We start from the raw sequence: 14626 nt of genomic DNA on the forward strand, positions 1-14626 counted from the left end.
TCTTATCAACTCTGTTAGTTACCTTGGATGTGTCTTCGTTATACACAAATATCCCTAACGAAGAGGGCATTTCGGCCTGCACAAAAGCATTCAAACCGAAACGTGGCAAAACCCCCACGAAGAAAGAATTGGCCGAATTAATGCAACTTATCTTGACCAAAAATAATCTGGTATTTGGCAACAAACACTACCTCCAAATTCATGGCAGCGCAATGGGTACCAAAATGGCACCGTCTTTTGCCAACATCTTTATGGGAAACCTCGAGAAAGAACTTCTATCTCGACAAAACTTGAAACCACACACGTGGTTACGTTGCATTGACGATATCTTAATGATATGGACCCATGGTGAGGCAAATCTAAAACTCTTCATTGATGACATAAACTCGTTTCATCACACTATCAAATTCACTGCTGATTTTTCTGGACATGGCGTTCACTTCCTGGACACCACTGTGACCCTACAAAATGGTTCACTCAAAACAGACTTGTTCAATAAACCCACGAACAAGCACAACTACCTCTTACCAAGCAGTTGCCATCCACGTCACTGTACCAGAAATATTCCGTACAGTCAAGCGTTGCGCATTCGACGCATTTGCTCCTCTGAAGTCGATTTTGATTTACGCACTAAAGAACTGTCACAACACCTCCTAAACAGACAGTATGTTCGGGGTACTATTGAAAATGCCATCAAAAAGGCTAAAAGCAAACCCCGTACCGAAACATTGACGTACAAAACTCGTCAAACCAGTTCCAAAAGGGTACCATTGGTTACTGAATACCACCCTGGCCTCCCACCACTGGCTAATATCATTCAGAAGAATTTTCACCGACTTCAAGACACCGAACGCCTGAAATCAGTTTTCCCAGAATTACCTGTCATCGCTTTTAAAAGACCCAGCAACCTACGGGATATCTTAGTTCGGGCATCCTTTCGGGATGACACCCCATTAGGGGAAAGCAAAACAGAAACTACAGGATCATCGAACTGTACACAAAATTGCAAAACGTGCTTACTTGTCGATTCAACCGGGCCTTTCAGAGCAACCAAACCAAACGCACGTTCCAAATTAGGCACAAAATTAACTGCCTATCCAAAAATGTCATTTACCTCATCTACTGCAATATTTGTAACTTACAGTAAATTGGAGAGTCAAAAAACACTCTTAGAATGAGAATGACACAACATAGATCGGCGATCAAAACAAAAAAAGATCTACCCAACCTGTTGCAAATCACTTCAATCTCCAAAATCATTCAATTGAGAATTTGCGTGTTATTGCCATTTACCAGAACGATTCTTGGACAGATAAATCTAGGAAAGCGAAAGAAAATTTCTGGGAACTAAACCTAAAGACCACGGCACCATTCGGTTTAAACATCAGAAACGATGTGCCGTCCCAGATAAACCAAAACAGTTCCTTTACAACTACGACGGAATCGGATTAAAATAATCCGACGCGGATTAAAATAATCCGAATTTCTAAAACTTCTGCTCAATTCAGCAGAAATCAGTAAGTCGCTTTGCCTTTACAACCATGCCGACATCTTCTCTATAAAATAGTTTCAATTCCTGCTACTCCTTGTCACTTTCAGTGATCATGCACTGAAGAAGAGCTAGTTTTGCTCGAAAGCTCTGCAAAATCCAAACATTGGCTGTTTTACTTCCAATCACTTACCTAATTCAATTATTGTATCTCACTCGAGATCCAGCCTTTCTCTAAATGCAGCATAGTTGTTTAACAGTGTTTCCGTTATTCCTTTATAAATAAATAAATAAATAAATAAATATATATATATATATATATATAAAAATACAGATATATATATAGATATATAAAGATTTAGCTTTCGTTTTGTTTTAGACACCAACCGTCATTCAAGAACAGGTGGACAACTCTCAGGTGTTGAAAGCGAAACTGAAACTGAAACTGAAAGCAAGATCTTCAGAGTTGTTCCTTTTTCTAAGGAAATGAAGGACAAGACTAATGACAGAATGGTTCTTACTGTCTGGTTTTGTCAAGATCATGAATACAAGGTTTGAATCTTAATCAGTATTGAATGGATGCATGTACCCCGAGACACACTATGCCCGAAATGTATTTTTTCTCTTGTTCAGAAATGTTTGTACATCATGCAGAAATTTTTGTCATGTAATGTGGGCTTCAAGGTTCATTTGAGGTTGACAGTGATAAAAATATGAAAACTTTATATTCAAAACTCTAAAACCAAAGCTTGGATGAACTCTGTAAGGGTTATATGGATCCATTGTATTTAGTACAAAAACGTTATTGTTTTATACAGAGGTAAAATGATGTCATAAACATGATCATTAAAGTAAAACTTGCATAAACATGGAACGTCCATTGCATCTCCCTTTTTTCATATCCCCGAATGGTTGGCTGGCCATTCAAAAGTGCTCTCAGGAATAGTTAATAAACAGTTAACAAATGAAGCTGTGCATGGAATGTCGACAGTATCAGGGGCTATACTAACACACTTGATTGAATATTTATGAAACAAACTGTGACATTGATACCAATAGCATGCAAATGATTGACAGAACCTGACCACGCAGAAAAGCATTGACTTCACTGTAAATTCTAAACAACTCAGATTGCACTTTTAAAAAGAAAGTTGTCGCTTGAAAGTGGAATCCCTAACAATGAAATCATAACAAGCTTCATACAGTAGTTCTCCTGTCAGTTGATAGGAAGTGTTTTTTAAAAATAAGTTTTGTTTGCTGGAATTGAGATAGTCAAGGTTTTATATCATCAGTTTTGTCGTTAAATGACTCTGGTTTATTTGGAAACATGCCCTAAATTATGGCGCGAGAAAGCGGAATATATTACGAACAAATATATATATGCTGTACTTGCGAAATACATACATGGTTAACTTCAAAAATGCATTTTAGACATATTTATATATATATATATATATATATATATATACATATATATATATATATATGTGTGTATATATATATATATTTATATTCCCTGAAAATAATATTTATTCTCTTAAAATATATATTTATATATTCTCCAGGCGAAAGTATTTTCTTAATAAAAAATATGTATTCTGTGCAAAAATATATATTCTCTTACAGTAAATATTCTGTCAAAAATATATATTCTCTAACACAAAAAATATTTTTTCTCTGCCAAGAATATATTTATTCTCTAAGAGAAAAAAATTGTTTTCTCTAAAGAAATATATATATCCTCTTCAAAAATATGTCAATTCTGTCACCGAAAAATATTTTTCTCTAACAAAATATATAAATTCTGTGACATAAAATATATATATTCTATAGAAAAAGTCTTTGTCTCTTCAAAACTAAATTTGTAAGATAATATATTATCCTTTTAGAGAATAAATATAAAATGGCCTAAAAAATGAAAAACTTGTGTTAGAGAATATATTTTATTTACAGAATATTTGCTGTAAGAGAATTTATATTTTTGTACAGAATACAAATTAGTTATTAAGATAATAATTACTGTTCGCCTGGAGAATTTATAAATATATACTTTGAAGGAATAAATATAATTTTCAGAAAATATATATGTGTAAACATATATATAAATTTGTCTAAAATGTATTTTTGAAGTTAGTTTTGAAGTGTACGTGATATATTTCGCTTTCTCGCGCCATACTAAATAAGCTTTAATACTTAACAACATTATCAACTGATACATCATCAAAACACAAGCACATCAGTTTTGTTAATTGAGATTCCACAGAAGTGTAGCTCTGCCCTTGAGCGTGAAATCGATATGGGCATTTTGTTCACTCTGTAGGTCGGGCGTGTAATTTGGACTTAGCAAATGGTGGAACAAGCCATTGGAAAATTAGAAACAGGTGGACGCTTATATGGTCTTCTAAAAAATAATGACCAGGTTGAAGGATGCACAATTGGACTTTGTATTTTTCATGAGTTAAACATACCATTATATATAAACAAATACAGAAATGTGTAATGAGGTGGAACATGCCCATTTAAGGTTTGGCTTTGAACAGTCAAAAACGCAGTGTAAAACACAGTGTAAAAAAGGTATAATTATTGTAGAGGTGACTAGGGCAAATCCACACCAAGTAACCAGGTCTGAGTCTGCAGCAACACTTCATGTCACGTGTTTTGGTAAGCTGGATCAATTTGGGTGAATTCAATTTTATCCCAGGTTTTAATGGTATCCCTGATGACAGTGGACTTGGTCTGGCTTGTCTTACCTGCAGCAATATCATCCAGAAAAGGGTCAGTGGACGGCTTTTTCGTCTCTGTCTCTGAAAAGTACTCCTGTTAAGCTCAGCTGACTCATCCTATACTGACCTTCATGACTTACCCTAATGTATTCCTGAACTGTTTAAACTGATATTGCATGTGACTCCAATGCAACTCTTTAATTTAATCATAATAAAATAAGGGAACTGTGTGTAACAGTGTGTAAAATGGTAAAAAAAAGCTTACTGAAATGCTTTCTATATAGATATACAGTTCACATTCAAGTTTGTTACTTGGCAAAGAACAACAATGACAAATTACCTTTTTTTCCATTGGTGGAAAACACTGGTTCCTGCAGTTACTAGAGTATATCTCCCATGGAAGCATAAGGATATTTCTCTCTGCTGTCAGGATTGCTTTGGAATTTCTTGTTACCTCATCTAACCAGTGGAGTCCGTGTATACCACACCCATTTACACCCCATAAGAACATCAACTTTCTCTGAAAATTTACAAAACAACAGACAATTATTGACAGTAAGTAGGCCAAATAACCTTGATGCACATGTGTAGGAGCAGAAAATGGCAGTGGATTATTTAAGACTCAAAACATTCTATGTACAAGGTATCAACACTCAGCAGCCACCCCATTTAGGATATAGTTTAGAATTAGTGTAGGCTACTATGGTACCAGAGCTATTATGGCTATGATGCTTAGCCATAGCTAGCGTTTTAGGTGTTGCATTAATTGTACTGAGATTTTGGGCCTAGATTAACACCAGTTTTTTCCTCTTTCTGCAAAAATAACATAAAATGATTACCATGTACTTTAGGTACACACAATATGGCACCCAAGCGGGAAATCTTCGGACGTATGATTTACACACTAACGGAACTACTTTGGCCAACTTTATGACTTCTAGCATTTAAAATACAAAATGTCACATGTTTACTTAAGGTTACACACCTATTAAATGCCCCTTTGACTTACACACCAAATCATAAAAGTAATATGGTCCCTAAATATATAAAGTTCTCTATAGCTAAAAGCTAACCATCACTGGATTGCTGACAAGTTGGCACATTTATGGTACCATAAATTTTTCATATCAATACCATGCAGTTTTTTGCTATGAGACCCTCAAGTTTTCATCACTTAACAAACCTCTTAACTCAGTAGTAAACAATTTTTGTACGCTTCTCCTGGGAGGCCCAAAGGGGTTTAAAATTGCCTCAATTTACCAATTTTCTTGCACCACATGTATTTCCATTCATGCTCTCCAACATGCAAGCCACATTAACCAGATCCTGATTTATAACATATCAAAAAAGCTATTGTCCTGCTGCTTTTTGGCACTTTTCCTAAAGGAAAACACTCGATCGGACTGATGTAGACTCTAATAGAAGCCTGATACCTGTAGAGTGACCTTATATGGGTATTTTTTTTTAAGATTCCTTCAAAGTCAAGAAAGGATGTAGGCCGAAATGCATATCTTGCAACTATGTGCTACAAGGTTGCCAGACTCGAAGCACAAAAAATGAAATGTGCCTTAATTCCCAGAATGGTCAGAATTCCTAGCAGAAGCAGCTCAACCAATGAACACAGGCCGTAAGTTTCTATTGCATTTCATAACTTTTTAAAATAGTTTATTCTAGTTCTAAATGGTGAACTCCATTGAAATACTCAAAGCAATGGTCTGGTTTTCTTTTGAAGTAAAAACAGGATTTGAATTATGAAAGGTATTCTCCATCGCATTGAAAGTTTACTTGATAGAGGTGTATCATTCTGTATGACTGATGAGAAGTTCTTACTAAATATTTTAAATACCCATTATTTCTGTAACCGATCATTAAATTCATACCGGAGGGTAAAACATTGTCGGAGAAAATTTCACAAAATTTCAATAAAAATATATTTATTGTGATCAGCTTAAAGTAAGAAGGCAGCCACGACACATATCTAAAGAGAAAGGTTGAGCCCTACAGTTGTTCTACACCTTTGTTATATGTAAGGGAAATTCAAAATAGTAACAGCCATATGTGTCTACATCAATCATGTGGAACGGGAATCAAGAGTAGTTATTTAGACTAGCTAATCCCTGTTTACAACTGATCAACAGATTGACCAGAACTGTAATTCTTTCTTTCCATTTCTTGACTTTTCAGACTTTTTGAGTACAGAAGTTTAACATTATAAGAAGGGGGACCATTATCATGACTACCAACTACCAAATGATTACCAGTCTTCAATTGCAATACCCCAAAAAAGGCATAGTTGGACAACTTTTTCATAAGAACTTTTGTAAGTGAGAAACCAAAAGTAATTTTAGAAGTGGCCACACTGATATGTGTGACTAATTTATCCTTTCAAACAGTAGAACACTCCATTTCAAGACCATGGTCGGAATGCTGCACATTGGGTTCATGACAAGGAAGGGCACTGGTGACAAGTAGCTGCCGCTTGTATCCAACAGAGAAAGAGGGAAGGTGTGCTGACGTTCTTCGAGACATAAAATTGTTTCTTGCTAGATGGTTGGCTAAATATCCACAACGAACCAATTATCTGTGTAACAGTTTCAGCTGATAATGAACGGGTATTCTAGACAGATATTATCGATATATCTAGAAAGCAACATAGAGCGGAATATCATAGAACTGGGGACAACTTTGATTAGAAAGACAAAGCAGGACTTTGGTTGTCAAGTGGTCAGCGTCATTGCATAACGCTGCCAATACTCTCTCGCATCATAGCAATATCATGCACAAGGGAGGCAAGCACTAGTAATGCCCCAGGATAAACGGTGGAACACAAGGGTTGACTTCCTCAGAGTTACATATAAAGAAACTGGTCCATCTTGTTGAAATTTGCCAAGCCAACTGGGAGAGCATTCATTCAAAGTCAGAAAGTTCTGAACGTTGCATTCAAACGATGTGCTAAAGAGTTGCTGAGGAGACTTGGACCAATATCGCAGTGTCTAGATCGTGTACAGAGTGACTGATGTACAATTGCCGATGTTTAAGACTATTGGAAGATGATTAGAAAAGGACTAAGCCGGCAACAAGGATGTAGCACAGAAGTTTAAAGTGTGATATGCACCATCGCACCAGCTCACCGGTTTGCTTAAATTGCTTACACGGTACATCCTTGTTACCAGGGTAATGGGCTGACAGATAATGAGCGAATAGTAATTTTGAACTATATGAATAGCACGCACCCTGGACTTGTTGCAATCATAACGACGTTTCAGGCCAAAGCTGTTCCTAATGTTTAGTGGAAGTGTCAAACGTGTGAACAGGGTGAGAGGAGCTATTCTTTAAGCACTCAGCATCTCTGAAGTGTTGGGTCGTCGGCTGGAGTTGCAGGTGTGTTTTAATCTTTCGGACTGGTACACTCAAAACTTCGAACACTTCGAACAGAAAAAGCACCTGAACTAGTCTTCCTTTTTAAGGTGTTAAATCAAAACAAGTGACTGTTTGTTGGAATCTTTTATGCTTGACATGTACATTATAGTACAGTAGATGTTTACAGTAATGTATCGTACTGTCCCTGCGACCTTTCCTATTTAAAGTGATAGTAGACAAGAAGTACTATAGATGTAGCTCTGTTCCTACTGTAATTTGAGCACTAAACATTGAATGTACTAAACTTTTAATAACAATTAAAACTACAGTACACTTTCATTTACACCTGAATTGATGTTTTGTTCAATCCTTGACAAGCAGAGATTATATATAATCATTTTAAATTATTGTGTTTGTTAATGTTAAAAGGAGTCTTCTGAGAGGAAGAAAATAAAAGACATGTCTGCCACAGTGTATTTATAAGTTTTGTTATTATTATATGGAAATTCCAGATAGTACACACGGCCCTCTGAAGCATGCACATACTTCACAGTACATTAAATGGAGTGTGCACATGCTTCCAAAGGGTGTAATGGTAGTGTGTGCACGCTCAAGAGGGTGCATGGGAAATGTGCGCAGGCTTGATATTGCTATGCAGAAAGCATATACAATTGTCTGAAATTTCAAATGCATACGTACGCAACTGGGTTAACATGCTTCTAAATGGAGGGTGCATTGTTTCAAATTTCACACAGTTGGCACTCAATTGACACATAATATGATATTGCATTTGTGCAAATTAAGATTGAAATTTGTAAAAGGTTAATTTCAAGTCTGTAATGGTTGAATTCATACTGGTGTCTATCCAAAGGTGTGAGTGGTCTTCTTTTATTAAAGCTGCATTTCATACTTGGGAACATTGTGTGATTGTGTCACACTGACTACTGACGTAGTATCTGTAATGTGTAATTGGATGAAATGTTATCCAGTTTACCAAGAATCCATTGACATACCTACGCCTGTTTGGCTTCTATGTAAGGAATATATACCAGTATAAGCTAACATTTAGTGTCCCACAACACATGTGTTATTGTGTCATTAAATTTTGCTTTGATGAGTAGATGTAATCACTGTATGGTATAATCGGGATCGGCTAGAAGTGTCAGACTATATGTGATCACGTAATGTAGCTTTCCTGTACCTAGCAACCAAAACTGCAGAATTATAATAATATATATTAGCCCAGTATGTTATACTTGTATCTTCTATACATTTGTTTTAGTTTTTAAAATGCTTTGTTTAAATGTGTTTGATAACAGGATGTTCTCGAAGATGAACATGAGAATGAAAATATAACATTGGACAGTCATGATACATTGAGACTTGAAGAACATTCTCCAGGAAAAGGGATACAAAAGCATCATGTAGTCACTGTTACCGTGACGACTAACAACTCTAACGCGTGGATACCCGATAAAGATGAGCAGGTATTTATAGTTACCTTCAAGTATAAAAGGGCACTTTATACTCACATGGTATGTTTTAAAAGACCAGTGCTGTATTAACATTCAATAAAATTGTAAAGCTGAAATAAGCATAGCACCCTCAAGTTTCCCAGCGCAGTATGTACACTTAATGTATCCATTAGTACATGCATGAACATCGCACAAAACGATTCAATATATCAACATATATTGCGATCTAATTTAGAAACATATCTAGACAGTCATTTCCCACATATCAAAATCAGTTTGGTGTCCCCTGTCCTATCATAATACTTTAAAATCATGATGTTTAGTCTGGTAAACTAAATATTACTGGACCTTTGTAGTTGGACTTACTTCAAATCAATTCCTGCTCAGCGTTCTCTGTAATGTTATGATTTCCATACCTTTGAGCACCAAAATACATTTGCAACTACTGCTGTGATATAGATCATATGGCTATACGGCTGGATAGGGGAGAGGTTGTCTACATCCCGAACAGATGGCCAGTAATAAATGAATTCATTTCTGTTCTTAAAATTATTTACTTATTTTAATGTACAACAGTCAATTTGTAGTGTACGTTTGATTTATCTTTGAATATATGAACAATATAGGAATAGAGTCTAAAGCTGATATACTGGTGACACTAGGGCACCTCATTACAAAAATAAAAATTTCCCTCTGAATGTTCAGCTCATTGAGTGTTTCCATCTCCGACTAGTCCGATCGCAATTTGGAAGAATAAACTCAACCAGACTTAACAAAACTGGCTTAAACTTGATCAGTTGTCATATACAGATAACCGTTTTTACAGTAGAGTCATAGTTTTTATTATTTAATTATTTTATGGCAGTCTAGAGGTCTCGAACCTTCGAGGTTTTAAACCTCCATGTCTCAGCAGTGGTGTAAATAGTCTATTGTTGCCATTGCAAACTCTTGTGTGAATTTATATCAATGACATTAAAATATGACCATCAATCCTGCTCAAGATTTTTTTTTAAATCAGACAGTTTTATTCTTTTCTTTTGTCTTCAATAATGTTCAGTTTAATAGTTTTCTTCTCATACCCATCAACTTGAGAGCTCCAAACCCTTCTCTTAACATAGAAAGCTTGATGGTGCATGGACATTTAGGGGTGCCAAATATAACAACGAAATATCACTCAAGCCAAACATGAGTTGGACCCTCCTGTTAGGCCCATTTCTACTGCTGCACCAGGACCAGGTTGCCCATTGTTATGTCTTGGGTCATAGTCTCGGACCGATAGGTCTTGACTACAACACTCACATTTGCTGGATGTTGTGATCAAATTTGCCAACTTTAATCTTACACGTCTATCACTTGAGTTCATGATATTGAGTGTTGATGATCTTTGACGTCGTATCTCTCAACTCACGGCAGGTGTTGCTGGATAAAAGGATTTGCTAATTATTCTCTGATGACTTTAATTAAAAACGATATTTTAATAGCTAGCTGCAGAATTCTTGATACTATCGCAAGAGTTATTTGAATTTGTTATCAAATATGGCATGTAAAAACTGCTAGGAATTATTTGTTTATAGATTGTTTTGTTTATATCTTGATTGTACAGTTGATGCACCAATGTCCCATCTGTTAACATGTATTATGTTTGTGTTTCTTTATAGAAACTTTCTGCAAGTCAAATTTGGCAGGTTAAAACTAAGTGCTCTTTCAGGCTTAAGAAAAAATCAACTGCTGGAAGGAACCAATTGTACATCACATTGACTATCCATCAGGAAGTAAATGGGGAAAGGAAGAAAACAGAGTTCATACTTCAAAAGAGGGTAAGATATGCTTTCAAACTAGTTACAATATTAGGATTGTAGAAATTCTGTACTCGTATAAAATGGTATAAACTGGTTTAAAATCATACAGGATGGTATATTGTTGTATGGCAAGGAATAAAATCAGATACAATTGTTGACGCTTCAAGAATTTGTAGAAAATCTTGTGCAAGTTGTGCGGAAAGAAGTGGAATAACCACAGTAGCTGTGGTAAAACGCGTTACTTGGTTTCATTTGACCATGTGCGCCCGCAAACACAATTTTGTGAACTTCACACTCAATGTGCGATGTCGTAGATTCCTACCTCGTTTCGTTTGCATAACGCCATAGTATACCATTTCATCAAAATAGGAGGATAGAGACATTTCTGTCCTCGAAATGTTGAGGTTTAGGAATAATTACGGACAATTGGCCAACAATCAAACTCAAACAATGAGAGCGATGAATTTACCATGTCATCTCTGCCATAGGAAAGACTATGTAATGGTAATCATCATGTAAACTAGGTGCTGCAGAACACAATTATTAGAAGAAAAGATATGGAAAGTGTGAGATTGTCTTTATGGATCAGGAGACTCCGAGAGAGTCGACCTGTCTTTGTCAGTCTGAACATTGTACAAAGCAGGGCTTTACAAATACGTAAGCCCGCTTACGCTCATTTCTTATAATGGTGCTTACAATGTAGCAAGACAAACATTGCATTGCTTGTCGGCAACAGTCATGCTTTGTTCTTGATAATGTCCGAATTAGCTTTGGCTGTTTTGTTGTGAATCGAATACGGTAAGGTAAGGCATGTATTGTATGATTGTTAATGAAAGTCCTAATTGCTATGGCAACGGAAGCTTCGCTGGATAGTGCGCAGTCCAGGTTAAAAGTTCATTCGAGGTCTCAGCGCTGGCAAGCAGTCAGATCATGTGTAAATATTGTCGCCGGACAGCCACCGTGCACCCTACATTATTGCCTCAAACACTTGCTTAATAAAGGTAAAGCGTGCAGCAGCAGTGTAAAGAGTTAATTACTTAGTTTGGGGCTTTAATTTTGATTTTGTAAGGAAGAATATAATAAGCAAGTTGAGTTTGTTCAATTATTATGTCGTGAATAAATCTAAACATAAGAACATAACAATACTGAAGGTACTACTAGGTCAAGTGCTGAAAATCGAGCCAGCCAGCCCACCGAGCCCAGTATCTTAACTACTACAAAGACGGAAAAAGCTTTGGATGAAAGTAAGCGCGAAAGACGTTATCAAGCTCATTGGAGGGATGCGAAGAAAGGGGAAATGTATATCAAATTATGCCAGTATTATAAGCAGCCAATTTTTTTCAAAAGAACATGTAACTTTCGTATTGAACCAATTTGTTACCATGATTGTTCTGCAAAACGTTTTTGCATTGTTGCAACTGATAAAGCTAAACATGAACCCGCGAAAACACCACGAAGACACCTCTGTTTAGGGCCGCAACTAAACTGCAGGATACTCAACTGGCTCTTAGGAGATTGTGCGATCAATAGGTTAGTTTTGTTACACATCACCTACACGGTCACGAGAATTGAATGCCCTAGGTGAAGTGCTCAACAAGGTATTGCTTCGTTTCGGAAGCCTGAATAATGTTCGCTGACATGCAAGCCGTGACAGAGCAATGCGCACCTCTTCAACAATTTCAAGGCAACAGTTACTCATCTTAAGCAGGTCATCAAAGTACCAGGTGTTGAGGCTAATGATAAGGCAAAAGCAGTTGCCATGGGCTTCTCAAGAAGTTAAAGAGCTATACATACTTGAAACATCTTAACTCCATGTTAGACATTTCAGAACAAATGACTACTCTGTCATGCAAGTTTCAGATAATTCCTTCATTACATATGTGAAGTTAGATGTGGAAGCAGCATGCGTCAAATTTGATGGCAATTACACCCAGCTATTTTGTAAAGATTTGAAAGAAGGGAATGGGTCATTTCAGTTGGATGGCGTCACTGAAGCAGCACAGAAAGCCAATTGTTGATACCAGGTTTCATACCTTGAAAGTAGATTTGTAAAATATTTTACCATTGTGTCTATTCCGCATTTTTGACTATTGACATTGGCCTAATGGACAATTTATGCTGGCAAAGGTTAGTACCAAGGACATTGAGAATCTTACTATTTTTGTGTGTGTATATACAAAGGTAACTACACCTACCTGAGAGAAACTTAAAGTAAGAATGAAGAATATGCCATCATTATCACCATCAGAAGGATATTCACACTTTTTGGAGATGGCATCAGGAGACAATGATGTTTGTAAATGGATTCTGGACATATGTTTTCCAACCAACACGGCCCACTGCGAAAGACGATTCTCCTGCATGACCAGCAAAAACAAAAGCAGAAATTGTTTAATGTACGAAAGTTAAAGCAATGGTCCTGATTTTGGTCATTTTACGCCTGAACGTGCAATTGATGCTTGACTAGAAAGGGAGCAGGTGTTAGGCATGTAAAGGGGCACACTGTTTGGAAGGGACAGTCTAAAAAGGAATTTAGTTTGCCGATCCGTATTATCTCTGTATGTAGGCCTACATATATTCCCGTAATGTGTATACACTACATACACTACTTCGTAGTAAAACGTTTTCACTCCTACAATGGTTGGTGCAAAAACTAGCTGTGATCAGATTATTGAAAAACTGGCTTCGGTTTTCACTGTTGTGCTTATACTGAATATATTACAACATCTGATGGAGGTTTGAGCGTACAGACGGACGTAGTTACGTACACACACATACATTTTTCCTTCTAGAGCAATGAGATGCAGGTGTCTACTTCTAGATGGCACTTGTTCACGCCTAGATGACATTGCAGGCATGTTACTTAGGTGTAAGTTATTTGACCAATGAACACTTCGGATACAGGAGTAGTATCCCTGTAGGTTAAGCAGAAGGCAAACGGAATATATGTGTAGGTGGTTCCGTGTGTGTGCGTCTGTGAGTTTGACGCCTCTGCTTGTAAACACTAACGCAAAAAGTAGGAAGTGGATTAACTTCAAACTTAGTACGTGGATACACCTTATAGAGTACAATTACAATATACTTTTCTAGGAAGGTTACAGTGCCTTTGAGAACAACAGAGGTAAACGTATGAAAACCTTTTAAACAAAGAAGGTCATGCATTGATGAAGTTTATTTATGTTATGCTGATTTCTCTTGGTGAGTACCATGATGAAGTTGGTGGAGGTAAAAGGTCATTTGAGGTCAACAGTGGTCAAAGTCTGAAAACCCTGTAAGCATGATTCATTTGAAAGTAAATATTCATAGGAGTTTATGAAACATACACCTTTGCAAGTAAAAGCATCTCATCATAATTGGAGGAGGTCCAATCGCTGCATATGGCCATAATGCTGACTACCAAATCCGCCCTGTTCTGTGCTGCTGCATTGGTTACCTCCCAGCTCCTCCATCCAGCCCTGCTTTTCCTTCTCTACCGTCCTTCTCCATGTCGTTCTTTTCTATCTCTCACCCTTTGTCCCTTTGATGTCCACCCTAATGCTGTCACACAACCGTTCTCACCTTCCCTTCTGAGTATGTGTCCAACCCAATTCCATCATCTTGTTATCTCAGTATCAATGCCTCTGAATCCTGCAATTTCTTCTTCTCTCTTTTTTGTGTTCCTTTGCTGCCATCTTATCCTCATTATTTGTCTCAAACACTGGTTTTTGAAAGAATTCATCTGCCATATTTATCTTCCAGATTTCACAGCCATATAATAGGGCTGGCTGAACTAATGTCTTG

At 36.8% G+C, this 14626-nt stretch overlaps 1 protein-coding gene across 1 annotated transcript in view; it reads left to right on the top strand.

Moving 5' to 3' along the window:
• LOC139976804 (uncharacterized) overlaps positions 1 to 14626 on the top strand; it is a 104446-nt gene that overhangs the window by 9681 nt on the left and 80139 nt on the right. Inside the window, exons 5-7 of the mRNA XM_071985596.1 lie at positions 1869 to 2041; positions 8892 to 9059; positions 10706 to 10864. Coding sequence (XP_071841697.1) covers positions 1869 to 2041; positions 8892 to 9059; positions 10706 to 10864 — 500 coding nt within the window. The remainder of the gene's footprint in view (positions 1 to 1868; positions 2042 to 8891; positions 9060 to 10705; positions 10865 to 14626) is intronic.

The sequence above is a fragment of the Apostichopus japonicus genome, chromosome 12, assembly GCF_037975245.1.
Source record: "Apostichopus japonicus isolate 1M-3 chromosome 12, ASM3797524v1, whole genome shotgun sequence".
Taxonomy (NCBI): Eukaryota; Metazoa; Echinodermata; class Holothuroidea; order Aspidochirotida; family Stichopodidae; genus Apostichopus; species Apostichopus japonicus.